We start from the raw sequence: 27,363 nt of genomic DNA, 5'->3' as shown, positions 1-27,363 counted from the left end.
AATTACTGGAAATTTATTCTAACTCACTGGTTATCAAGTTCCTTGCGAATTGCCCGAATTTTAATGAGTTTTACAACAATTTTGTGACACCAACGCTCTTGAGGAAATCGAATTTTGTGGTTTTCAATACATTTTGTGCAACAAAGTACGTGGTCAGTTAGAAGAAATACAAAAATTGAAATATTTTTGACACAAGAGTGAAATTAGTCCAAAACGCTAACTATGATTGGTAATTCAAAACAAAAAGTGAAATAAAACGTAATGGAAATCACAAAACTCGACTGCTTTGCAGAAAACTAAAATCATTGGATGTTATATTCTTGGAAGATGTTGACCGGTGAAAAAATGATGAAGGAAACAACAAAGAAAATATTCCAGAAAACTTGCAAAGTGCAACCAATTAAAAAAGTGCAACAATTCCTATATCAAGAACTTCTGGATGAAAATGTGCATTACATCAATTTACATTCCGTCATCAGTTTGATATTTTGTGAATTCCTCTTGATAGAATCTATTCTAACACGCAGGCCAGCAAATTCCTCGATATTAATTATTTCAAATTGCCAACATATTAATTAATAATTAATTAATAGTTATGTGACACCGACATTATGGAGGAAATCGAATTATACATGTAAAAATGTTTAAGATATTTAAAGTTGTATTGATCGTTTTATAAGAAAATTATGTTTTAATTGGTATTATATTATTATTATTTTTATATATTATTAATGTTATTTTTAATAGGATTTATAAATAAATTAATATATTAAAAGTTCATATTTGAACAAAAAAATGTGACCAAAACCGCGAAAATACGAATTTTAATTTTGAGCAGCATTGCTCTTTACGAACAACACAAAAGCAAATGCACGAAAATTAATGTTTGGGACTGACTCTTTACGAAAAAATCAAAACGAAATGTCAGAAAATTAATTTTTGGAACTGACACATTTTTTTAAAGAGAATAGTGGATCATCTATGTATTATAAGGTCTATGGTTTTACTCTTCTCAATTTTATTGGGCATGTAGTGATTTTTTCCCATATGAAGAATTTTGGGCTTTTAGCTGAGTACTATGCTCAGTTTTCAAGCTGAAAACCAGCTTATTTTCATGGTTACTTTTTTAAATTAATTATTTTAGAAATATAAAATTATTTGCAATTAATTCCTTGGATCTTTTCCACCCATTATTTGGCAAGACTTGATCAAAGTATAATCGTCTTCGTAAATATATTTGTACTTTTAATTTAGTGTTTTGGTGAAAAAACCTTACATAGTACTCACCTTTTTGTTTTATTTGTAGCGGGTGCTTTGTCTGGGACAATTCGAAATGAAATAATTTTTTAAAAGATTGGGCTTCGGTTAATCAGCCTCTTGACGCCGAAAGCCGATTCGATTTTTGGCAGAAGGCCGAAGCCGATTCTTCGGTCGAGCTCAAATACATTCATCATTGAAAGTTGTTTTTATTTTCTAATCTCTGTGGCCCAAGTTGATACATAATACATGATAAGATTTTTTTATTAACGAAGCTTATGTTTGTTCAGTATTTTTTGGTGTGCTGATCGTAGAAGTTGTCATTATGAGTTTCGCTAGGGAAACGGTTGATACTGAAATTGGATATTCACCAAGTCTACACACAAAACGCTTTCAAAATTACAAACATCCCAATACAGAAGTGTTAAGACATTTCGTAAAAGTATCCAAAGAAGGTACGAGTATATTGGCAATACTATTGAATAGTATAAAAAGACTGAGGAAGTATTTGAGCTCAAATCAATGCGTCAAAGACTTATAAGTGCAACATGAATGAAGGGTGAATTGAGCTAACTACCCAATAAACACAGGATGAGCGTGTTTCAAATGCAACAACTTTTCAGTTTGAGGGTAAATATAATTTTCAACATAAATTCAACTTGACTTGAAATAGCTCATCTTCAATACACCTTCAAATTGCTTGCGAATTACTTCCAATTTGCCAAAATGTTGACGAAATCTTTGAAAAGGTGTTGAAGATAATATGAGAAAACTTTGACAAAACACTACCCTAAAATGCAAGGAAAAAACCATGTGGTTTTCAATACTTATTTGTGCAACGAAGTTCGTGGTCAATTGCAAGAAATAAAAAAATGGAAAATTTTAGACAAATAACCAAATAGTTTATTAAAAGAGGTAAGTGAAAATAAAAAATGAAATAAAACTTTAATGAAGTCACTAAATGTATATCTCTTTGCAGAAAACTAAAATTATGGATTCTACGTTCTTGAAAACATTTAAAAGCTGACCGATGAAAAAATGGTGGACAATTAACTGGAATTGCTTCAAATAGTTTATAAAAATTGGTACGTCAATATGAAAAATTAAACCAACACTTTAGAGAAGTCACTAAATTTAAATCTCTTTGCAGAAAACTAAAATCTTTGGATGCTACATTCTTGCAAACATTAAGAAGCTGACCAACGAAAAATGAGTGGCTTATCGACAAGAAAAAGTTTCCCGAAACATTACAAGGCAACCAATTAAAATTGTTAAAAACAACAAATTGTTGAAATCAACAACTTCTGGATGAAAATGTGCATCACATCGCCAGTTTAATTCATATGCTATTATCAGTTTAAAATGGATATTTTGTGAATTCGTTCTAACACGTGGTCCAGTACGTTCCTAATTTGAAATTGCCCACATGTTAATAAATTTTAATGCTGTTTTATGACACCAAAAGGAAGGAAAACGAATTATCAATACAAAAGTGTTTACTAATAATGTTTAAGATATTTAAAGTTTTGTTGTTTGTTTGTTTTTTTTTTTTTGTTCTTATTTGTTGATTTGTTTAATAAGATTATTATTTATCAATTGGTATTGTAGTGTATTATGTAGTGTAGTGTATTATTATATATTTTATTTTGATGAAAATGAATAAATTATACAAAATTCATAGAATTTTGGCTTTGACTTTCAATTTGAAGTGGGGATATCATTCATAAAAATTTAGGTTGAAAAGTATTTGCAACGATGCTAATTTTGAATTTGACTCGCATCGAAAATTGTTTGACAAATTATTGAGTAGCAATGCATTTCAATTTGAGGATAACACTTGAGATATTATTGCTAATGTGTTGAATTTCACTGTTGAGGGTAATGTCTGTTTTTTGTTGAGAACGCGATTTTCTCAACAATTTTTCAACTTGAATATTACCCTAATCCTTTGAAAAAATGTTTGAAAAATTGTTGAAATTTAGCATTTTGCAAACGTTTGTGTTTATTGGGTATAGCCATAAGTTGCAATTGGTAAATTTAACCCTTCTGTGCGTGATGAGGTCCCGGTGGACCTCATGATTTTTATATGATTTTCAGCGTGATGATTTATAACTTCTTGTATTAAAGTGTTTTATGTTGGAAACTATAAATTTGTATTTGATTGAATCATTAAATCGCTTTTTACATTTGTTTGAAACAGTTTAGTGCGTTCATGTGTGATGAGGTCCTATGGGACTAGGGATGCCAGACGTGCTCTTTTTTATAAAATGTGCTCTTAAAACAAGATAGGCTAAAAGATAGGGTTTCCCATAGACAATAGATTCATATAGATGTCCCATGGGTGTCAAACTAAGTTTGACAGTTCCGAAGATTAAGAATAAACGAAGAAAATCAAGAGAATTGAGAGATTTTTGGTACTCTTTTCAACACAACAGGGAGTTCTGTAATAAAAAACTCCTCATAAAAAATTAATTGTGAATGGACAACGAATACAAAAGAATCTCTCTTAACGAAAAAAAAACAAAACGAAATGTCAGAAAATTAATTTTTGGAACTGACACATTTTTTTTTAAAGAGAAGAGTGGGACATCTATGTATTTCTATTGTCTATGGGGTTTCCAAATGGATAATTTTCAAAAGAGAACTTTCGCTTTAAAAAAAAGAGAACGTTTTAACTAAAAAAGAGTTTACAATAAAAAAAATTCTTTATTAAATAATTAATAATTTTATTGATGTTAAAATTAAAATAATAATAGTTTCTAAAGATAGAAACAACAAAATAATTATATAATAAAACAATAAAACACAAAAAGAATCACATTTTCTTAAAAAATAAACAAAATAAATTGACGACAACGTATTGGCGTATTTACGTCGTACGTTCAATTACATCTATTTCTAATTTTTACGCCGTACGTCGAAACGTCGCAATTGTGTTCCGGCCTTTAAATTGTCAACAGATTTAACCCAGTAAACAATTAGTGGCGAACAATTGTGGCGAATTCCTACTAAATAAATAAAATTCCATGAATCTAGGATTTTTTTTAAATAGAGTACATAAAGAGCACTGTTGGACATAAAAATACCGCACCAAAAAAAGAGAGTGAACAAAAAGATAGGAACACAAAAAGAGAACATGTCTTTAAAAGAGATGTAATGGACATCCTACTAAAAGAGCACGCAAAAGTGATATATTTTTAGGTAAGTACTGTTTTTGTGTTCTTTTTATGCATCACAACAAATATTACACCAACGCGATTCAATAAATGGTAAAAGTAAACTGAACATACGTAAATGTCACACTACGAGATTTTCCTACGCCGTTATTTTCTAATTAAATAGTGTTTTACTTTATATATCAGAGTCGAAGAAGAGCACGTCGATGTTGCTTCTTCACTTTGACTCTGTTCTAAATGTAAACAAACTTCTTTCAATAACATTTTTAACAAAAACACCAAAAAACAAGTATATACGGCCGTAAGTTCGGCCAGGCCGAAGCTTATGTACCCTCCATCATGGATTGCGTAGAAACTTCTTCTAAACACTGCCATCCACAATCGAATTACTTAAGTTGCGGTAACGCTTGCCGATGGCAAGGTATCTTAAAACCTCCTAACACCATCTTCTAAATTGTATGTAAGTCCATACGTGGTATATATTAAATCAAAAAAGATCGATCCAATACGTATATAATTCAGTTTGACAAAGTAGACATAAAATTTTGGCAAAATTTTCTACAGAAATAAAATTTTAACAAATTTTTCTATAGAAATAAAATTTTCACAAAATTTTCTATAGAAATAAAAATTTTGACAAAATTTTCTATAGAAAGAAAATTTTGACAAAAATTTCTACAGAAATAAAATTTTAACAAAATTTTCTATAGAAATAAACTTTTGACAAAATTTTCTATAGAAATAAAATCTTGGTAGATTATTTTTGGCTCGTGTGGCAACCATGATTATAAACCGAATAAAATTTGAACAAAATTTTCTATAGAAATAAAATTTTGACAATGATGAAAATTTTATTATGAACCGAATAAAATTTTAACAAAATTTTCTCTAGAAATAAAATTTTGACAAAATTTTTTATAGAAATAAAATTTTGACAAAATTTTCTATAGAAATAAAATTTTGGTAGACTAGTTTTGGCTCTAGTGGCAACCATGATTATGAACCGATATGGACCAATTTTTGTGTGATTGGACCAATTTTGGTATGGTTGTTAGCGACCATATACTAACACCACGTTCCTAATTTGAACCGGATCGGATGAATTTTGCTCCTCCAAGAGGCTCCGGAGGTCAAATCTGGAGAACGTTTTATATGGGGGCTATATATAATTATGGACCGATGTGGACCAATTTTTCCACGGCTGTTAGAGACCTTATACCAACACCATGTACCAAATTTCAGCCGGATCGGATGCAATTTGCTTCTCTTTAAAGCTTCGCAAACCAAATCTGGAGATCGGTTTATATGGGGGCTATATATAATTATAGACCGATGTGGACCAATTTTTGCAGGGTTGTTAGAGACCATATACCAACACTATGTACCAAATTTCAGCCGGATCGGATGAAATATGCTTCTGTTAGAGGCTCCACAAGCCAAATCTGAGGGTCCCTTTATATGGGGGCTATACGTAACAGTGGACCGATATGGCCCATTTTCAATACCATCCGACCTACATCGATAACAACTACTTGTGCCAAGTTTCAAGTCGATAGCTTGTTTCGTTCGGAAGTTAGCGTGATTTCAACAGACGGACGGACGGACGGACGGACATGCTTAGATCGACTCAGAATTTCACCACGACCCAGAATATATATACTTCGCAAGCCAAATCTGGGGATCGGTTTATATGGGGGCTATATATAATTATGGACCGATGTGGACCAATTTTTCCACGGCTGTTAGAGACCTTATACCAACACCATGTACCAAATTTCAGCCGGATCGGATGAAATTTGCTTCTCTTAGAGGCTCCACAAGCCAAATCTGGGGATCGGTTTATATGGGGGCTATATATAATTATAGACCGATGTGGACCAATTTTTGCAGGGTTGTTAGAGACCATATACCAACACTATGTACCAAATTTCAGCCGGATCGGATGAAATATGCTTCTGTTAGAGGCTCCACAAGCCAAATCTGAGGGTCCCTTTATATGGGGGCTATACGTAACAGTGGACCGATATGGCCCATTTTCAATACCATCCGACCTACATCGATAACAACTACTTGTGCCAAGTTTCAAGTCGATAGCTTGTTTCGTTCGGAAGTTAGCGTGATTTCAACAGACGGACGGACGGACGGACATGCTTAGATCGACTCAGAATTTCACCACGACCCAGAATATATATACTTTATGGGGTCTTAGAGCAATATTTCGATGTGTTACAAACGGAATGACAAAGTTAATATACCCCCATCCTATGATGGAGGGTATAAAAATGACTTACAAAGAATTGTAAGAAAATTAGCTTGAGTTGAAAGTGGTTTATTTTATATTTATGTTATGAACCTTTTTGTTATGTTTAAATGAATTATATTTCAATAAATTGGAATTAAATGTTTTTATTTTATTTGAAAAAGTGTGCTCTTTTTTCGTATGTTTTCTTTTTATAAGCTGAATGTGCTCTTTTTGGCATCTGGCATCCCATAATGGGACCCACCACAAATTACATTAGTGGTTTTAGCACAGTTTAAAAAGCAGCGTAAAGAAATCGCGTTTTTGTGTGTTTGAACAACTGGTAACAATAGCATCCTTTCAGAAAATACCGTTATTTAGAATAATTTGTCATTTTTGAAGTTTCCATTGGTTTCGTTGCTTGGTATTACATAATTATATGTCATCCATGGATATATCCACTATAGTGAAACTAGTACAAGTACAAAACTGTTATTAGAACTTCATAGAAATCAGGGTCGATCTATGTTTTTATATTTCTATACATATTCCATACCCATCGGTTCCTGGAATTTGGCAAGATGTGCCTCAATATGGACCAATTTTGAAGCAACCTCAATGCCAATATTACTGCGAACAAAACGAACCCCACTAAAAAAATCGTATTGTTTTTCCTTCAAAAATCCAGTGTGTTCAGAACATTCAACTAACAAAATGTTTAAATACATTTTGGCGTTCATTATCTTACTTAACTTAGTTTTTTGGCGTTCAAAAAAAAAACTAAGTTTCCAACTCCACTCAGCATGGGATAATGAACGCCAAAATGTATTTAAACATTTTGAAAGAAAATCTTCACTCCATCGCTGCTAAAATGAGATTCCGAGATAAAGACTTCTTGTTCCAACAAGGCAACGAACACAAACACACGGCCTGGGATGTGAAAATGTGTCTTCTTCACAACACCAAATACCTCAAAACGCCACCTCAAAGCCCAGGTACCAACCCCATTGAAAACTAGTGTCTAATTTGGAATCGTGGATCGGACAAAACCAAATTTCAACTTAGACAACCCTTAAAAAGTGTTACAGGAAGAATGGGGCAAAATCTCTGCCAAGACGACTGGAAGACATTTGCGCTAACAAAGGACACCATACCAAATATTAAGTGGACCAAAATACTGTCTCATACAATGTGATTACTGATGCGACCAATACTTTTGTGAACATTTTTTGTACTTTTTTGATTTAATGATTAAAATTAATACAATGGAATTAATTTCATGATTTTTTGTTAACGTTTTGCTTTTATGTATGTCCATGGAAACATTTAAAATGCATTTGATTTCAAGAAATAAAAAGACGAATACTTTTGTGAGTCATTGTATATGCAATTTGTGCGTCATACAAGAATCCGCCTACAGTAAATAATCGAAAACGCTGGTATCGCTTCAGGTGTTATCACATACAGGAGGGTTAACTCAATAGCATTTCACCATGCCAGAATATGTTGGCCGCTACAGAGGAAGACAGCATAGGAAATGGGTGTGAAAAACTCGAGAATTGCCTCATGCCTCATGGTAGAAAAATTTTGTGTCGTGGCGAATTTTTTCAAATTTCTCAGGGCCGCCCTTAAAGAAAAATGTACTTACACTCAAAAAAGTATACTTGGATCCAAAGATTTTGACCTTCCTTTAAGGACTTTGGTACACCCAGAAAAAAGTGACCCCTTCTTTAAGTTAAAATGAACTCATTGTGAAGAAAGTTGAACTTCGTATAGCGCCAAAGACATTTTTATTTGTTTGAACGATGTGATTTTCGTAGAAATTAGGAATAATGCATTCCATATATTAGTTAACATTTTCCTATATTTATATACCACTATACTACAGAATGAAAAAATTTAACTAATTTGAATTCATATATGGAATGATTTTATTGAAATTTTTTCATTCATTTCGACAAATCTTACACATTTGTGGTAAAACTTTTACTTCATAATTAGAACTGCTTACCTTCGTTTTTAAATACAATTTTATTTATTTCTATAAGCAATTTTATCTTCAATAAAAGACATGTTTTATTATTATATTGAATATATTTATTAAGAATCAACAGCATCGAATCTCTTTGAAATACTAGTTTATTATTCCACTATTTCCAATTTCCGTGTGATATTATCAACTGTAAAACGCACTTTTTCTTCTTCTTGTACTTTTCACTTTTAATAAGTTGCTGCCTAATGATTTTGTCCTCCTTTTACAATTTCAATACCTACAAATATAAAAAATCATAAAACATTTTTGTTGCAAAAGGTTAGCGTCACTGAATATTACCTGATAATTGAAGATTCCAAAATGAAGACAAATGAAAGGGTTGTTATTCTGCTGGTGTTTTCTTTCTTTATACACTATCACGAACATTGATAGATTTATTTAAAAAAACGAAAATTTTTCTCACTAATTTAAAATAACAAATATTTTATATATTTTATTTGTTATTTATTATATTATTTTACCATATTATTTTTTAACAATCTCTCCGAAACAACGCGATTCCAACTAAAAAAACAACCGACGCGCAAATATATCGATTACACCCACGCGCAAACACATCGATTACGATGACAGGTATCGATTACAGGTAGACAATAGAAATTTAGGAAAATTTCCTATATTCTAACAAGTGTGTTTCCTTAAGTTTTGAAAGGATTTCATACTTCTTAGTACGAATGAACTAAAATATTTTTCTATGCCAAGTGTTGTTCGTATGTATGAAAAACTTTCTATTATAAAGGAAGTCGCAATTATCATTTTATAAGAAATTTTACTAATTTTGAGGAAACTTGGTTTTAGTTCGGTTTTTGTTTATTTTTACGAATGCTTTCTTATCGGTGAATAAAATTTTCTTTTTCAGTAGTAAATTCTTATACCCAGCGAAGAAAATAGTATGAGTAAAATTCCATGCCTTATTCTAGTTAATGAACTATTCCTAACTGCTTACAGTTTAGGATTTTTTTACAGAAACGAGTAAATTTTATTATTTTTCACAAAAATTTACCTTAATGGAAATAAAATGGATAAACTATATTGATGAAAATTTTTTCCTTTAGTTTCGAAGGCACTTTTTTCTGGGTGTACAAACAAAAAGACAATTTTATTAATTCTGAACAATTTTCATTTCATTTCATTTATTTAACAATTAGTAATACAAAGCCTTTCATAGGCCAATATATATATATTACTTAGCAAGAATACCTGAATACAATACAAAATTCTTAACTGAATATAAAAATAACTTATTAAAATGATAAAATATCTAACTTAAATGATTTAAATAAAATCAAGTACCAAAATACATTATAAATTGTTTTCTTTTTTTGCACTCTTAACAAATTTTTTGTAACAGTATTCAATTTGTCGGCTCCCCAGCCTAACTATAAATTAGCAGTATTAGGAATGTAAAAAATAAATAAATAATATTAGTCCCGCACGAGGTAGACATATACAAATAGACCAAGAGTAGTTTCAATGTGGCAAGATCGAATCCATATACTGCATCAGTTTCAACCGAAAGGAGTTATTACACTGTGAAAATATTCGCAACTGAAGCGGTAACCCATTCCAACAACGTACAATTCTCACTTGAAAAGATTTAGCAAAAATACTTCTCCTAATACGGGGAACAAATAGCTGTGGATTCCTCGACGAGCGCGAAAAGGAGAAGGAAGAGCGTAAAGATACAGGCCTAGAGTAATATATAACCTTATAAAATAAAATCAGATTCCGATAGTCAACAAAATTGCGAAAAGAGAGACCAAGAAAACGCCTTACGCACCTAGAAATAGAATCCCTCCTTCGAACATTGTAAATAAAGCGCACAATCACATTCACAGTTCGTCTTAACTTCGCAAAAAGTTGTCCAGAGCAGCCTGAGATAACTTCAAGACCATAAAGAACTTGAGACATTAAGAGCGAGTGAGCCAATTTGAGTCTGACATTGAGTGGTAAAAATAAATTCGAAGAAGAAATCCTACGCAATGTAGACCAGGGGGCTAATCACGGCATTCGATATCGAATTCATAATCGTATCGAAAAAATTGTCGATACGATTAAAAGTTTGGATCACGGCATTCGATCGAAATTTGATGCAATTTCTCAAGCGTTGCCAACAGCAAAAAACGAAGCAGAGCAAAATGAAATGACAAAACTAAGTTGGCGTCACAAAATAGAATGTAAAAAAAAAAACATGTTTTTGGAGGTTTCAAAGTAAAAAGTAAATTGTATTGCATTATATCTTATGGACCCATATCTCTTTTTACATTCCTCCAAATTCCTTCCTAATTGGAGGATGAGATGAATATAAAATAATTCGGCGACAAATAAGGAAAAAAGTGCACATTGTTATTGGTGTAAGTACATGGGTTTGAAATGGTGTGCACTGTTAGAAAGTCACCTTTTGTAGGCTCAATGGACGATTTCGGCTGACGAAGGAGGCGTTCAAATGGAAAATAATTTTTGGTGGCATGTCAACGTCAATTTTATCACTTTACAATTGTCTGCCGTCTTAAAACTTTTTGCGAGTGGGAGCCTTCATAATTCACTATTCTTACAAGGTGGTCCAGAAGCGTTATGTTGTCACGGAATGGTACGGTATTTGGTCGATCACAATCTCTTGAATATCGATCTAACATGTGCGCTTTATATATGGTTCTTTGTCAAGCTAGAATGCTCGCTGCGAACACTACTATGACCAATTTTTGTTTAACTTTTATTGGAATTGCATTGGTCCTAAATATTAAAAATATGTTCATTATATGTAAATTTACTACAAACTAGCAACAATTCGAACTAAAACTAATATATTTACTATTCCTATATGGCGAAAACAATGTAAAAAACATTGAAAAATGTTTTACGATTGCAATTTACCAATCGAAAAAATTGTCGATCAAAAAAACTCGATATCGACTCCCGTGATCCGAAAAATTTAGATTTCGATCAAAAGTTCTCGATATCGAATGCCGTGATTAGCCCCCAGATCCTACCAGACAGAGCATCAATATGGAATTGAAACGAGAGCTCCGAGTCAAGTACAACACCCAAACAACGATGCATATCAACAAATTCAATGCGTTCATATCCAAGGAACAAATTGGGTAATTGAGAGAGCCCCCTATTCGACCTAAACATCAAGGCTTTAGTCTTACCCACATTAACCAACACATCATTCATCTATGCCCAATGTCTAAAACGATCCAACACGGCATTAATCTCAATCTCAAAGTTCTCAGTAGAAGAACCACAACCGCTAAACAACAAGAAAACGTCATCCGCGAAAACGAACGTTCTACACACCCTAGAATCAGTGTAGCAGTGGATACCATTAACATACAGGATGAATAAGAGTGGGCCCAAGACCGAACCCTGAGGTATACCAGAAGCAAGTGGAAGAATGCTAGATTCTGCACCATTCATAGCAACAAATTGTTCCCTATTTCTCAAACATGAATAAATAAGCTTACACGCCGATAACGAAAATCCAAACTGCCCACCAAGTTTAACAACTAATCTAGCATAACTTACGGAGTCGAAGGCCTTAGATAGATCAAGAGAAACAAGAGAGCTCGAACAACCATTGTTAATATCTGTGCGGACATGATCCGTCAGTGACAAGAGCAGATGCGTAGTATTTAGACCTTGGCGGAACGCATATTGAGACTCATGAATAAGATTAGAAGTAGCCATAAGTATCTGCCCTTCATAATATGCTCAACAATTTTAGAAATTGCAGGTAATATTGAAATTGGACGTAAATCAGCAGGTTCAGAAACAACTCGAGACTTCGGTATAGGAACTACACGAGCATTCTTCCAAGCGGAAGGAAAAGTGGACGTTGTCAAAATGCAATTCACCAAATCCAAAATAAAGTTTGATACAAGCGGGAAAATAGATTTAATAAAATGAATAGGCACACCATCCAATCCTACCGACCTCGATTTAACTTTTCCCATCGCTTCAAGAAGCTCAAGCTCATTGACACCACGAAAAGAAAACGGCGAATCTGACTCATGGAAACTATCAAAATCAAATTCTTCAATTCGGCTGCCAAGAGCTGAACCGTTAGCAAAAAAAGAATTGATACATTCGACATCCAAATTAGTTTCCACGAAGTCATCAGTAACACACCCAGACCTACGCAAAATCCTCCACATGCCACATGAGTCCAAATATTCAAACCGAGCAGAAAAGTGCAACCTTCTCGCTTTGCGAATCATAGCCTTAGCTATCAAAATTATTATTAAATTTCATGTAAAGATACACAGTTTCAAGTCGAATCACTTAACATAAGGACAAAACGACTTCATTGATAAGTTAATAGACTTTTGGACAAGAAAAACAACCTAAATTTTAGGATACGCCATTTACACATTATTAAGGACAAATTTCTTTAAAATAAAGAAATTTTATTGTAGTTTATAATCTTTGCTTCAAATTATTTTTAATTAATTTTGGAACACAAATTTTGGAAATTTGCTTCCCTCCGCTACAGTCGTATGTCTTTGAACCAAAGAAAATTTTCCTTAAACTAAAGAAACTCATTTTTGATTTAAAGATTCAAATAAACTGAAATATTGTCTAGTCTTTATATTTAAGATAAAAACGCTTTAAATATATATTTTAAGTCTTGTTGTGAGGATTTAGCATCTATGATGTAATGTTTTTATGGAATTAAAGAAACATTTTTATACCCTCCATCATAGGATGGGGGTATATTAACTTTGTCATTCCGTTTGTAACACATCGAAATATTGCTCTAAGACCCCATAAAGTATATATATTCTGGGTCGTGGTGAAATTCTGAGTCGATCTAAGCATGTCCGTCCGTCCGTCCGTCTGTTGAAATCACGCTAACTTCCGAACGAAACAAGCTATCGACTTGAAACTTGGCACAAGTAGTTGTTATCGATGTAGGTCGGTTGGTATTGAAAATGGGCCATATCGGTCCACTTCAGCGTTGCCAATTTAGCTTTTTTCCCGCTAGATTTGGCTTTTTTTGAAGACGTTTAGCGGGAAAAAAATGCATTTAGCTTTTAGCTTTTTTTCTGGCTTTTTTTCATGACCTTTTTAGCTATTTTTGGCTTTTTTTATTTTCGACATGTTTCTATTGAAATATGGATAAATCGGCGTTTTTATCTAAGCTTTGCTGCAAGTATAAGAGTTTCCACATATTTCAAAGCTCAGTTGAAACATTAATAATGAGTCCAGCCATTATGCGGGCATTTTTGTAGCAAATACACCTTGTTGTAAAGTTTTTTCATTATATACATAAAAGTTATCGTAAACTTTAAATCTACTATTACCATACAAATTTGTTAGATAAACTGTCAGTAAATTATTGGGAATATTATCATTTGACTCGTTTATCCTTTTTATGTTATTATAATATTCTAAAGTTATTACGATATTACTAAATTAAAATAGTAGATGTGAATAGCTTTGTGCCCTGAAAAAATATTGTCGTCTCCTTAAAATACGAACGCGAATTTTGGTTATAATAGCATTTGTGAATTTCTTTTATATAAACTGTTTTCCTTGTCCAAAAGACGACAAAGTCGTTTTGTCCTTATAATTAAGTGATTCAACTTAAAAATGGGTATGTTTTCATGAAATAAGGAAGAATTAATGAAATAGTCTTTAAATGTGAGGAGTTTTTGCATCTTAACCACAAACCAAAATAGCGTTCAAAATTAAAAGATGTTTTTCAACACTTTATTTTAAAAACATATATATACAATAATTTCTACTTGAAGTCGAGTCTGAATTTGGAAATTTAAGTTGGCGTTAGCACGTTTCTAAAGCACTTTGATAGCTCATGAAGAAAAGGAAAATATTTTTACTGGGAAATGTAAACTATAGGTATTTTCTACAATTTAAATAAAAGTAATGTATTTCGAATTTTTCACAATTTCAAATCCAAACTAAAATTTTATTTAAAAAAATGACAAATCATTTTTTTACCAAATCCAAAGCATGCTTAGATCATTTAATATTTTAAAATAACAAGTAAATAAAATAGAGGTGTTGGGAAGGTAGCTCCCACAAAACGAAGGACTTCCAGTAAAAAATTTGTGATAGTAATCAAAATGTATCGAATACGCAAACAGAGCTAATATGCCTTAGATATTGTTACAGTCTCACAGAAGTGGAATTAAAATGAAAATAATATGCATTGTAAGTGAAATAAAGCCTTTAAGTTTGTTAAATTTCAATCAAAAATGTGACTTTTGATACAAAAAATTTAGCTTTTTTCTAGCTATTTTTTAGCATTTTTTAGCCTTTTTTAGCTATTTTTTTGGGCAAATCTAGCGGTTTTTGGTGAAACAATTCTGGCAACGCTGGTCCACTTTTACGTATAGCCCCCATATAAAGGGACCCTCAGATTTGGCTTGTGGAGCCTCTAACAGAAGCATATTTCATCCGATCCGGCTGAAATTTGGTATATGGTGTTGGTACATGGTATCTAACAACCACGCAAAAATTGGTCCACATCGGTCCATAATTATATATAGCCCCCATATAAACCGATCCCCAGATTTGGCTTGCGGAGCCTAAAAGAGAAGCAAATTTCATCCGATCCGTCTGAAATTTGGTATATGGTGTTGGTATATGGTCTCTAACAACCACGCAAAAATTGGTCCACATCGGTCCATAATTATATATAGCCCCCATATAAACCGATCTCCAGATTTGGCTTGCGGAGCCTAAAAGAGAAGCAAATTTCATCCGATCCGGCTGAAATTTGGTACATGATGTTGGTATATGGTCTCTAACAACCGTGCAAAAATTGGTTCACATCGGTCCATAATTATATATAGCCCCCATATAAACCGATCCCCAGATTTGGCTTGCGGAGCCTCAAAGAGAAGAAAATTTCATCCGATCCGGCTGAAATTTGGTACATGATGTTGGTATATGGTCTCTAACAACCATGCAAAAATTGGTCCATATCGGTCCTTAATTATATATAGCCCCCATATAAACCGATCCCCAGCTTTGGTTTGTGGAGCCTCTAAGAGAAGCATATTTCATCCGATCCGGCTGAAATTTGGTACATGGTGTTGGTATATGGTATCTAACAATCATGCAAAAATTGGTCCACATCGGTCCATAATTATATATAGCCCCCAAAGAGAAGCAAATTTCATCCGATCTTGGAGGAGCAAAATTCATCCGATCCGGTCGCTAACAACCATACCAAAATTGGTCCAATCACACAAAAATTGGTCCATATCGGTTCATAATCATGGTTGCCACTAGATCCAAAAATAATCTACCAACATTTTATTTCTACAGAAAATTTTGTCAAAATTTTATTTCTATAGAAAATTTTGTCAAAATTTTATTTCTAGAGAAAATTTTGTTAAAATTTTATTCGGTTCATAATAAAATTTTCATCATTGTGAAAATTTTATTTCTATAGAAAATTTTGTTCAAATTTTATTCGGTTCATAATCATGGTTGCCACTCGAGCCAAAAATAATCTACCAAGATTTTATTTCTATAGAAAATTTTGTGAAAATTTTATTTCTATAGAAAATTTTGTTAAAATTTTATTTCTGTAGAAACTTTTGTCAAAATTTTATGTCTACTTTGTCAAACTGAATTATATACGTATTGGATCGATCTTTTTTGATTTAATATATACCACGTATGGACTTACATACAATTTAGAAGATGGTGTTAGGAGGTTTTAAGATACCTTGCCATCGGCAAGCGTTACCGCAACTTAAGTAATTCGATTGTGGATGGCAGTGTTTAGATGAAGTTTCTACGCAATCCATGATGGAGGGTACATAAGCTTCGGCCTGGCCGAACTTACGGCCGTATATACTTGTTTTCTTTGAAGTAACCGTCATAATTTGAAATTTGTTAGTAGAAACAGCAGAAAAATCTGCTAAAACAGCAATTTTTTCTGCTAAAACTATTTTTAAGCACGATTACATTAAAACATATTTTAGCTTGGCTGAAACAAATAAAAATTTCAAATTAGGGGCTATCGTAACACAATTAAAACAATATTTTATGAATATCTATAGTATTTGCCCAAAAATCTGAATATTTATCAAATTGAGGCATAACCATAAACGTAGGTTATGGGGAGGGGGCTTAGACCCCCCAGACAAATTTTAGCCCCTCAGAATTTGAAAACCTATTTACGACTTTACATTGGGTAGTAGTTGCCAATGGCAATATATAATTTTGACCTCGAATATTTTCAAAAATTATTAAAATATTAAAATTTTCTAGAATGGATTTAGCATTTTTGCGGTAAAATTGGAAAAATTTTTACAATTTTATAAATTCTTACTCTTTTTTAACCTATCAAAAAAAAAAAAAACATTAAAAATACGAAAAAACGAGTTATAAAAAATTTAATTAGTAGTTAAAATAATTAACTTCTTCAACACCCAAATTTTTTGCTGGAGAAAAATGTGGAACTACTTTTAGTTGCTTTTTATAAATTAATTGTCTAGTTATGTTGAAGTCTGATTTTTTATTCATTCTTGATAAAATAAAACATTAATTGAACCTATAACTTCAGTCTAATGGGCATAACAGCAAACAAAATGTTTACTGATCGCATTTACACGGATGAAAAAGACTGTTTTTCATATGTTTGGCTATAAACATTATATGTTTGGAACACAAATTTTTAAACACAATATTTTTGAGTGCAAGCATATTATGTTCATAAACTAGCATAACATGTTTGGGACATATATGTTAATATGTTAGAACATATTATGTTTGGGACATAAAATGTTTGTAAATATAATATGCTTGGATGCAAACATATATTAATTTAGAAATAGCCTATAACCATATATGTGTTTAGTAGCTTGGAGCGCTATTTAACAGGGAGCGATATTGAATTAAGTTGGTGGTTGTTGCTTGTTATTACAAAATTAACATTTTATTTTTCCTTGGGCAATTGATCAGCTACTTCTTTGATCCTTACAAACTGTGTGGTCCGCTGTTCGAATCCCCGTCCGGCAAAAGGTAAAATTAAAATAAAAAAATCATACAATCGAATAATTTCTTCTACAATGTTTGTATTACAGAAAAAGGTGCTAAGAACTAAAAAATCTCGTGGAAGTGAGAAAGATGTGGGGGAATATACAATTGGGCAGAAACAAAATTTTGAGCATTCAGGTCGAAAACCTATGTTGTTAGCACCTATATTACCTGTTTATTTTCATAATTCATGATGATTGTAAATATATAAATAAATAAATAAAATTTTGAGCACAATATTGTTTGGGAGAATTTTTTTTAAGCATATAATATTTTTGGGTGCAAAATGCTTCCAAACATATTATATGTTCACATAATAACATATTGTTTTTTGGAAGACAACATTATTGAATTTGGATGCAAAAATACAAAATGTTTGGAACTTAGACTACCCAAACATATATTGTTTAGACCAATATGCTTTCAAACATATTATATATTGGAAGAGATCAAACATATAAATGTTTGGGCAATACCCAAAAATGTATATGCTTGAAGCAAAATATGTTTGGGAGTATATGTTACAGAAGCGATTTTTTGTGAGCGTGTAGGAGCTTCTAAGTATATATTACAGTGTAAAAATATACCTAACAACTACTTTTGGTTCTTAAATATGCTTTGGGGAAAAAATTATAAAGTAAACATTTTATAAAGACATTGACTGAGACTTTTTTCCATGAGTGTAGTTTTAATTTTATTGATACTAGATTCAAAGCCAGATATGTCGCTAAAACATGTCTTTAGTTTAAAGAAGTCGCATCTTTGATTCATATTTTATACCAAAATTCTTCAGGGAAGGTCAAAATCTTTGGATCCAAGTAAACTCTTTACTTAAACGTAGAAATTTAATTAAAATTGGTAGAAATTTCGTGCACCATAGTAAAAAAAAATTATGAATACTTCAGTGTATAAAGTATTCAATCCTTTCCAAACTTAAGGAAACATACTTTTTAGAATACAGGAAATTTTTCTTTTATCCACACTGAAAAAATATTAATCTAATATGAACGAGTATGCAACCTAAATTTTATGACACGCAATTTACACAATATGAAGGACAAATTTCCTTAAAATAATGAAATTTTATTTGAAAGAAAGTTTATAACATTTGCTTTAAAATTTTTTCATTAAATATAGGATACGAATCTTGGAAATCCGTTAAAGCCGTATATCTTTGAACTAAGGAAAACTTTTCTTCGAATAAAGAAAAACGTGTATGATTTAAAGAAATGATCTTTAAATTATCTTTTGCATCTTTGGTTAAAAGATTATTTGGAGTCAACACTCAAAAAAAGTTTACTTGAATCCAAAGATTTTAACCTTCTCTTAAGGTTTTTGGTATTGATTCTGAGCCAAAGATGCGGCTTCTTTAAAATAAAGACATTTTTTTAGTGACTATCTTGCCTTAAATCTAGGATCAATAAAATTAAAATTACGATTCAGATATTATTTATCGAATTTGCATTTTCTTTCTTTATATTAATAAAGTTATTCACGTACAAACAAATGTCAGTTTAAAAATCCAAATTATAGGGGATACCTCAAAGCAAAAATGTTGTCTTAATTAAAAAAAAAAACTTTAAACCAAAGATGCTAAATCCTCAAAATAAGACTTAGCCTATATTTAAAGCTTTTTTATCTTAAATCTAAAGATTCAACATTTTAGTTAATTTAAGGACGATTTCTTTAAATCAAAAATGTGTTTCTTTATTTTAAGCAAGATTTTCCTTAGTTCATGTCTTTGACTTTAACGGAGGTACGCAAATTTACAAAATTTGTGTCCTAAATTTAATGAAAAAAATTTTTTGAAGTAAAGATTATAAACTTTGTTTTAATTAAAATGCCATTATTTTAAAGAAATTTGTCCTTATTATTTTTTAAATTGCGCATCCAAAAATTTAGTTTGCATAATATCACGTAATTTTTTTTTTTCAGTGAAGAAAACATTTTGTACTTTTTAAACTTGGATTTGTTTGTACGTGTATAGCTTTATTCATATATCGCAAAATTAGAATGAAAATTCGATAAATGACCTAAATGTAATGAAAAAAATTTTTTGAAGTAAAGATTATAAACTTTGTTTTAATTAAAATGCCATTATTTTAAAGAAATTTGTCCTTATTATTTTTTAAATTGCGCATCCAAAAATTTAGTTTGCATAATATCACGTAAATTTTTTTTTCAGTGAAGAAAACATTTTGTACTTTTTAAACTTGGATTTGTTTGTACGTGTATAGCTTTATTCATATATCGCAAAATTAGAATGAAAATTCGATAAATGACATCTGAATTCTAATTGTAATTTTATTGATCCTAGATATGTTTTCAAGCAAAATGTGTTGTAGTACGGGATTCATCGTGACTTACTTTTTTCAGTTGGAATTGTTATGGTATACGGATCATTCCAAAATCTACACTACAAAAAAGTGAAACTTATATGACACTATCACATAATTTTATCACAATGGACTGAATAGTCTAAGTGAGCCTGATACATCGGGCTGCCACATAACCTAACCTAACCTATATGACACTAAAGCCGATTTAATTCTATATTAGTTTATAGAATTATTATTTTTTGAAAAAGTTTCCTTGACTTTATTAATTTTTTTGCATACGTTAGTTAAATTAACTAAGAAAGAGGAGAAATTATACACAAATAAAGCATAAATTTGTGTTTCCCACAAAAAAGGTCAGAATATCTTAAAATTTGTAAATTTTACCAATAACCATCTTGAACTTCGTGACACTAATAAAATAATATAGTAGTCGGTATTAGTTGAAAAAAAAAATTAAATAATATATCATTCAAACCCATTCATTCGTCTTCATTTTGGAATTTTAATTATCAGATAGGAAAATGTTAAATAATATATATAATACATTCTTCCTAATTTCTACGAAAATCACACATACAACACAAAAGTCGCCAAGAAACCAATCATTCGTTCGTGTAGAATGAAAGTAAAATAACTAAAATAATAGAAAAAAAAACTAAAATAAAATAACGAAAATTTGGTGGTACATACATTCAAACTTTTAGAATTATTACAGGACACCGAAACATTCGTGAATCGAGAGAATATTATTTTCGAGATTTCAATGAGGGATTTTTGACGATGGCTTGTTTCGAGGCGAACAAAAGATCCATTAACAGGAAGGTACTGGGCTTTGGTACTATATTGGCATTGACAGTCCACAAAAAATGCGCTAGTCTCAAACTTTAAATCCTACTTAAAATATACTATAAATTTTACATATACTTGTGTTTACATTATTTTCTTATATTTATACTTATTTCAGCGACTGAATTGGCTCGTGATTTATATCAAACACATCTGGATGTTCGTTATGGAGGAGTAGATGACAATCAACTCTTAGATATATACTACAAAGATAATGAAATTGGTAATATGTACCTCTATATATATAAAAAACGCTTTGGTCGAGCTCTACTTTAAGTACATACATTAGTTCTTCCTACCATACACTCAAAAAAGTTAATCCACCAATAAAGAAAATTCATGTTTATTTTAGAAAAATTTAGCTAATAATAATATAAAAATAAGTTAATAGTTTTAAAAGCGTGTTAAAAATAATTATTTTTTCTGTTGTTTAAGAAAATTTCACATTAAAAAAAAAAACAGACTTAAATTTATGTAATTACAATGAATTTAATGCTACAGTAAAAATGTTGCCCTAAGCACAAATATTTCTTGTCGTCCAAATACACTCGTAGAAAAACACTGCTAAAACAGCAGTCGATATTTGCATTTTTGTACTTTGTGGTCTGGCGGATAACAGCTCTTAAAATTTTTTGGCTTTAGAATGTTACCTAAAGTAGAAATACTTTGGGCAACATTATTTTGTTAGGATTTTTAGCAGATTTTTTTGCTGTGTCTACTAGCAAAATTCTTTGGGTGTATGAATGTATTTTTGTCTAGCATAGAAAACGCATTTCTCTTATACAACTTATTTCAACAATTCCACTTATTTAAGTATCCATTGAGCAAACAATGAGCTTCGTCAAAAACAAGAATCGCGCGATAAACTTTCATAACACGCATATTGATAATAAAATTCAATAATTTGCAAGCGTTGCTTGTTTGTAAGACGATTCCGGGTTAAATTATAGACCAAACTGAAGATGTTTCACATTGAAACAAAACACGAGGAGACCAACTAGATGAAAAACGATCGAAAAATGACAAAGTTATAAGCAATTGAGTGAACAAATCCGATGTCAAATCATGTAAATATGAGCCACTCACCCACACAGAAATGTATTTTTGTGTGGCCGAGTGGCATTTTTGTGTGAGTGTATTGCTCATATTGTCATGATTTGACATCGGATTTTTTTTAATGCTTTGTACTTGTCTGGCGGAAAAGGGTCGCTGTAAAACATGATTTTTTTTGAACATTTGCCCTTTTTGCTTCGATATTTTTTGAACCACTTAACTTATACACGATAGTTCGTCATCTCAATAATTTTCATTTAAGTATCAACAACGATATAATTAGAATTAAAATATAATTAGAAATGTCTAATTCGAGATATAATTTGCATAGCGCAAGAAGAGCGAAAAACTAAAAATAACGGGATATCTCAAAAACTGTTCCATAATTTTTTTTTAATTGTTTCGAATTCAGCAGATCAAAATACATAAGAAAAGTCACATCTCATCAAATGTTCATGAAAAAAAAATATTTTGTAAACTAGTGTTGTTAATTTACTTTTACATAGGAAAAAACAATGAAAATTTCATAAAACGATTTTTTCTGAAAACTGATTTTCTAGCTTTTTCGCACAAAATTGTAACTTTCACTCCCCAATAATGCGAAACTTGGTTAAACAAATTTATAAAACAACTTTTTTAGCAAGTCTTATTATAACTTCATAGCGATGGAAACAAATCAACAATTAGTAATGTTTATTTAGCTTAAAGGTGAGTATTAAGTTCGAGTTTAGCAGCTAATTTTCACTAAAGTGAAAACTAAATCAGTAAAAAAGTCATAAAATTATACACATTTGTTGCAGATTTCATTATAACTTGATGGTATACCAAAGCAAATTTTCACAAAGTTTGTATTCATAAAAATGGATTATTAAAAAAAAGTAATCGTGAAAAAATGACGATTTTAGCGGCTAAACTCGAACTTAATACCCACCTTTAACTAGAAATGTTGGTAGTGTATTCCCTTAAATCGAGATAATGTTGGTGGTGTATTCTCTTAAATCGAGTATTTTGAGGCGAATGAAAGTTCGGTTTTAGCGAAATTATTTTGGAAAAATTGTCATTTTCTTAATATAAATATGTGTCTTCCGTTTACAGGTTCTCCTATATTCGTTTACATTCATGGAGGATTCTGGCAGGAATTGGATAAAACTACATCGGGTCCCATTGTACACACTCTCATTGATAATTACCGCGTGATATTAGTGGACTACGATATCTGCCCGAAAGTAACCTTACAAGAATTGACTCAGCAACTAACGAATTTTTACAAATGGTTGTCGGTATACGCAAAACAAACCCAAACTCCAAGGATTTCAGTTTGCGGCCATTCTGCTGGAGCCCATTTAGCATTGCAACTATTTCAGAACATTCAAGACTATCAACAATTGCATTTAATAGACAACCTTTTCCTAATAAGTGGTCTGTATGATTTGCGTCAACTTTGGTCATTTCAAAGTTGTAATCCCAATAACATATTGGCCTTGAATGACAAACTTGCCTTCGAATTATCACCAATTACTTGGACCTATAACAAGGACCTCATTAGACAATCCCTAAACCAGCGACTTAAAGTTCACATTATAGTGGCGGAAAACGATAGCGAAGCATTTAAGAAACAATCACAAAATTATGCATATACACTGATGCAATTAAATATGAATATAAATTTTCGAATGTTTTCATTTTATGACCACTTTGACATCATAGAAGATTGTTCCAATCGTGACTCAGTCGTCAGTTGCTATATACGAAACGAATTGAATATATAGTGATTACGAACATGTGATTCATGATAGTTATAGCTTAATATCATCGTCGAACAAAACTTAACTTTCCTGATTTCCAATTTATTTCCAACTAAATTATCGTATTTGCTCATGGTATCAGATATACGGCTGAGGTGTCACGTCACATTTAAGAGTTATTTTTCACTTCATGGTTGAGGTGTGCACGTGAGTAATATTTTACTCACGCACACTCACGACGGAAAAATCTTACTCACGCACACTCACGCACGATATTGTTTGGTAGGACTCACGCACACTCACGAAAAGAAAATTTGTAATCACGCACACTGACGCACGAAATGTCGTAACTCACGATAAATACCGTGACTCAGGAAAAATATCGTGGCTCACGAAAAATGGCGTGACTCACGAATAATTTTATGTCTCATTTACCTTAGGGACATGTTTGAAAACATGAGCATGATTAAAATCGAGAGCGTTCTTAAACTCTTAACCCTTTAACGACGAAGAATTAACCGCTCGATAAAAATAAGTTTTTCTTGTGAATTTATATCAAAATATTAAAAAAAATATTTCCTTCTACGAGAAATTTCATGGGGCATTCGTCTTCAAGAATTTTTTTTTAATATTTTATGTAATTCACTACAAAACACATCAAGAGCTTTGTTAGGATTTGTAAAATACAACCAACACAAAAAATACGTGACTTAATGGGTTGGCTGATAAGTCCCCGGTCTTACAAAGAAAAACACATTTTTTTGTCAAAATTCGTTTTTATTATTCAACATAGTTCCCTTCAAGAGCGATACAACGCTCAAAATAGGCCTCAGTTTCGGCAATCACCTCCTAATTGCAGCCACATTTTTTCCCTGCGAGCATCCTTTTGAGGTCTGAGAACAAGAAAAAGTCGCTGGGGATCAGATCTGGAGAATACGGTGGGTGGGGAAGCAATTCGAAGCCTAATTCATGAATTTTTGCCATCGTTCTCAATGACTTGTGGCACGGTGCGTTGTCTTGGTGGAACAACACTTTTTTCTTCTTCATATGGGTCCGTTTTGCCGCGATTTCGACCTTCAAACGCTCCAATAACGCCATATAATAGTCACTGTTGATGGGTTTTCCCTTCTCAAGATAATCGATAAAAATTATTCCATGCGCATCCCAAAAAACACAGGCCATTACTTTGCCAGCGGACTTTTGAGTCTTTCCACGCTTCGGAGACGGTTCACCGGTCGCTGTCCACTCAGCCGACTGTCGATTGGACTCAGGAGTGTAGTGATGGAGCCATGTTTCATCCATTGTCACATATCGACGGAAAATGTTATCTCACAAAGAGAGATAACATTTTCAGAATCATCAACACGTTTTTGTTTTTGGTCAAATGTGAGCTCGCGCGGCGCCCATTTTGCACAGAGCTTCCGCATGTCCAAATATTGATGAATGATATGACCAACACGTTCCTTTGATACCTTTAAGGCCTCTGCTATCTCGATCAACTTCATTTTACGGTCATTCAAAATCATTTTGTGGATTTTTTGATGTTTTCGTCGGTAACCACCTCTTTCGGGCGTCCACTGCGTTCACCGTCCTCCGTGCTCATTTCACCACGCTTAAATTTTGCATACCAATCAATTATTGTCGATTTCCCGGGGGCAGAGTCCGGAAACTCATTATCAAGCCATGTTTTTGCTTCCACCGTATTTTTCCCCTTCTGAAAACAGTATTTGATCAAAACACGAAATTCCTTTTTTTCCATTTTTTTTCACAATAACAAAAGTTGCTTCACAAAAGACGCTCTATCTCACAAACTAATTGACTTACATACGTCAAATTTTGACACGAATCATTTGAAGGTTGGTACTATATAAAAATAATATGCATTTAATACTAGCGACGCCATCTATGTGTCAGACCGGGGACTTACCAGCCAACCTGTTAGCTAGTATTCATGACCATGCGTGCATGGTTTTGACCACTTTGTGTAAGCTTGCTCTTAATCCAAAATTTATTGTAAAAAGTTGTTATTTTTCCTATAAGCCAAGAAGAGTTTAGACGTTTTTGGATTAAAAATAGTAATGAGTATCCATACAATCCCCACATTGTGTTGGTTGATCACTTTTCTTATCCTAGACGATGAATGGGGCACATATGTCCCATTAGTGTCGGTACCTTTTTAGAAAAACTATGTTGCCGAATTAGCCCATTTAAAGCGTTATCGATAGAGGATGAGTTGATACACATTATACCAAAAATACAGCTACCTCAGACAACCAATACTTGAAATATAAAAAAAAAAAATAGTGAAAAAAATTTCAGATTTTTCATGTTTATAACTTTCCTACAACAACTTCATAGCTACTTGTGTTCTGCGTCGATAGAATCTATTTTTTTTTTTTTGAAAATTGGTTGATAAATGAAGATTTTACAACGGAAATACGAAATGGGACACATATATCCCATTTATCGTCAAAGGGTTAACATCCCAGATGTCAATAAAAATTGTAACGACTTTTGGTTCGTTAATCACGCTCACGAACACTCACGCCGAAATTTTTCGTGATTCACGACAATTTCGTGTCACGTGCACGCCTCTACTTCATGGCGCTAGTAAAGGGGTTTCCAATAAGTGGTGTTATTTTGTTATTCAATGAAAATTTTTAATAGTTAAAAACAATATAATATAAATAATATATTCCGACCCTTACGACCACGTTGAAATAAATTTTGAATAACTAAATCGCAACGTGGCTCCCATATGTCCCCGATAGCCTCACGAATGATATCTCTGGATCAGGACTGTTGGAGTGGACCTTATCTTTGACTTGCCCCAAAAAAGTAATTGCATGTTAATTCCCAAGATTTGTGATCAAATCTTTGTGAGATAACATTTTCAGTAAAAGAGCAATGCTTCGCTGCCTAGATCAATAACATCCAACTCTGGCCATAAAAAAATCATTAGTCACTCTAATTCACCGTTACTGTTGACCCATTATGATTTTGGTCAAAGTAAGGCCCATTGAGCCCGTTGAGGATGAAGAGGCTTCTCAAAAATAACTCAAGGTTTTCGAGTTACGACAATTTCGATGACGTAGCCACAGTGGTGAACTATTCGTCAAATGTAAAAAGAATAAAAGCTGCAAAAGTGCCAGGTGATAACAACTATTGTTGGAAAACCCTTTATAAACCCCACACTGAGCTTTCTATCCAAATAAAACGTAGATATCCATATTTTTTTGTATTTTGTTCGTTTGTTTTGTAAATACACTGATCAAATATTGAAATAATTAATTCATAATTAATATTGACATTAGATGAATGAATTAATCACCATTTAAATTTATATGTATGTAATATCATTTTCGTGACTGAAGCCGTTTTAAATAAATATTTCGTTATTAAACACAAAACTTCCTTTGAAATAATATATTATTTAAAATAAAGCTTAGTTTTAAAAACTTGTTCTAATAAAATTAAGATATTTGTCTTTCGAAGAAATAAGTACAGTAGAACACCGTTATAACAATATCGGAAACTTTAAGTTCATTATAACCTCATTAAAGAAAGTAAAGAAAAGTTATGACATATTTAGACAATTGAACCTCAAATGATTTTGGTATTGTTAAAATGTAGA

General features: G+C 31.9%; 1 protein-coding gene and 1 long non-coding RNA gene across 3 annotated transcripts; both read left to right on the top strand.

Annotated features, from left to right (window-relative positions):
* The first annotated feature begins 1,504 nt into the window (after positions 1 to 1,504).
* Positions 1,505 to 27,139, top strand: KFase (kynurenine formamidase). 2 transcript variants are annotated; one of them, XM_075306690.1, is made up of 3 exons: positions 1,535 to 1,712; positions 21,050 to 21,154; positions 23,080 to 27,139. In XM_075306690.1, exons 1-3 carry the CDS (start codon positions 1,583 to 1,585, stop codon positions 23,751 to 23,753), a joined length of 909 nt encoding a protein of 302 aa, XP_075162805.1. In that variant the 5' UTR covers positions 1,535 to 1,582; the 3' UTR covers positions 23,754 to 27,139. The 2 variants fall into 2 exon arrangements, with proteins under 2 accessions (XP_075162806.1, XP_075162805.1); XM_075306691.1 differs by lacking the exon at positions 21,050 to 21,154 and having other exon boundaries at positions 1,505 to 1,712.
* Positions 10,722 to 11,528, top strand: LOC142235437 (uncharacterized). Its single transcript, XR_012721857.1, has 2 exons — positions 10,722 to 11,079; positions 11,133 to 11,528. It is a non-coding gene; the product is annotated as an uncharacterized LOC142235437 (long non-coding RNA).
* Positions 27,140 to 27,363: the final 224 nt, after the last annotated feature.

Source organism: Haematobia irritans, chromosome 4, assembly GCF_050003625.1.
Source record: "Haematobia irritans isolate KBUSLIRL chromosome 4, ASM5000362v1, whole genome shotgun sequence".
Lineage (NCBI taxonomy): Eukaryota > Metazoa > Arthropoda > Insecta > Diptera > Muscidae > Haematobia > Haematobia irritans.
Note: the sequence above shows the minus strand (reverse complement) of the source record. Positions and strands in the feature narration are given on the sequence as shown.

What these genes read in the sequence shown, in the direction of transcription:
- KFase (XM_075306690.1), top strand. Translation starts at nt 1,583, where the DNA reads ATGAGTTTCGCTAGGGAAACGGTTGATACTGAAATTGGATATTCACCA. An exon ending in CGTAAAAGTATCCAAAGAAG is followed by an intron (nt 1,713 to 21,049) that starts GTACGAGTATAT and finishes TACTTATTTCAG; the next exon opens with CGACTGAATTGGCTCGTGAT. An exon ending in CTACAAAGATAATGAAATTG is followed by an intron (nt 21,155 to 23,079) that starts GTAATATGTACC and finishes TTCCGTTTACAG; the next exon opens with GTTCTCCTATATTCGTTTAC.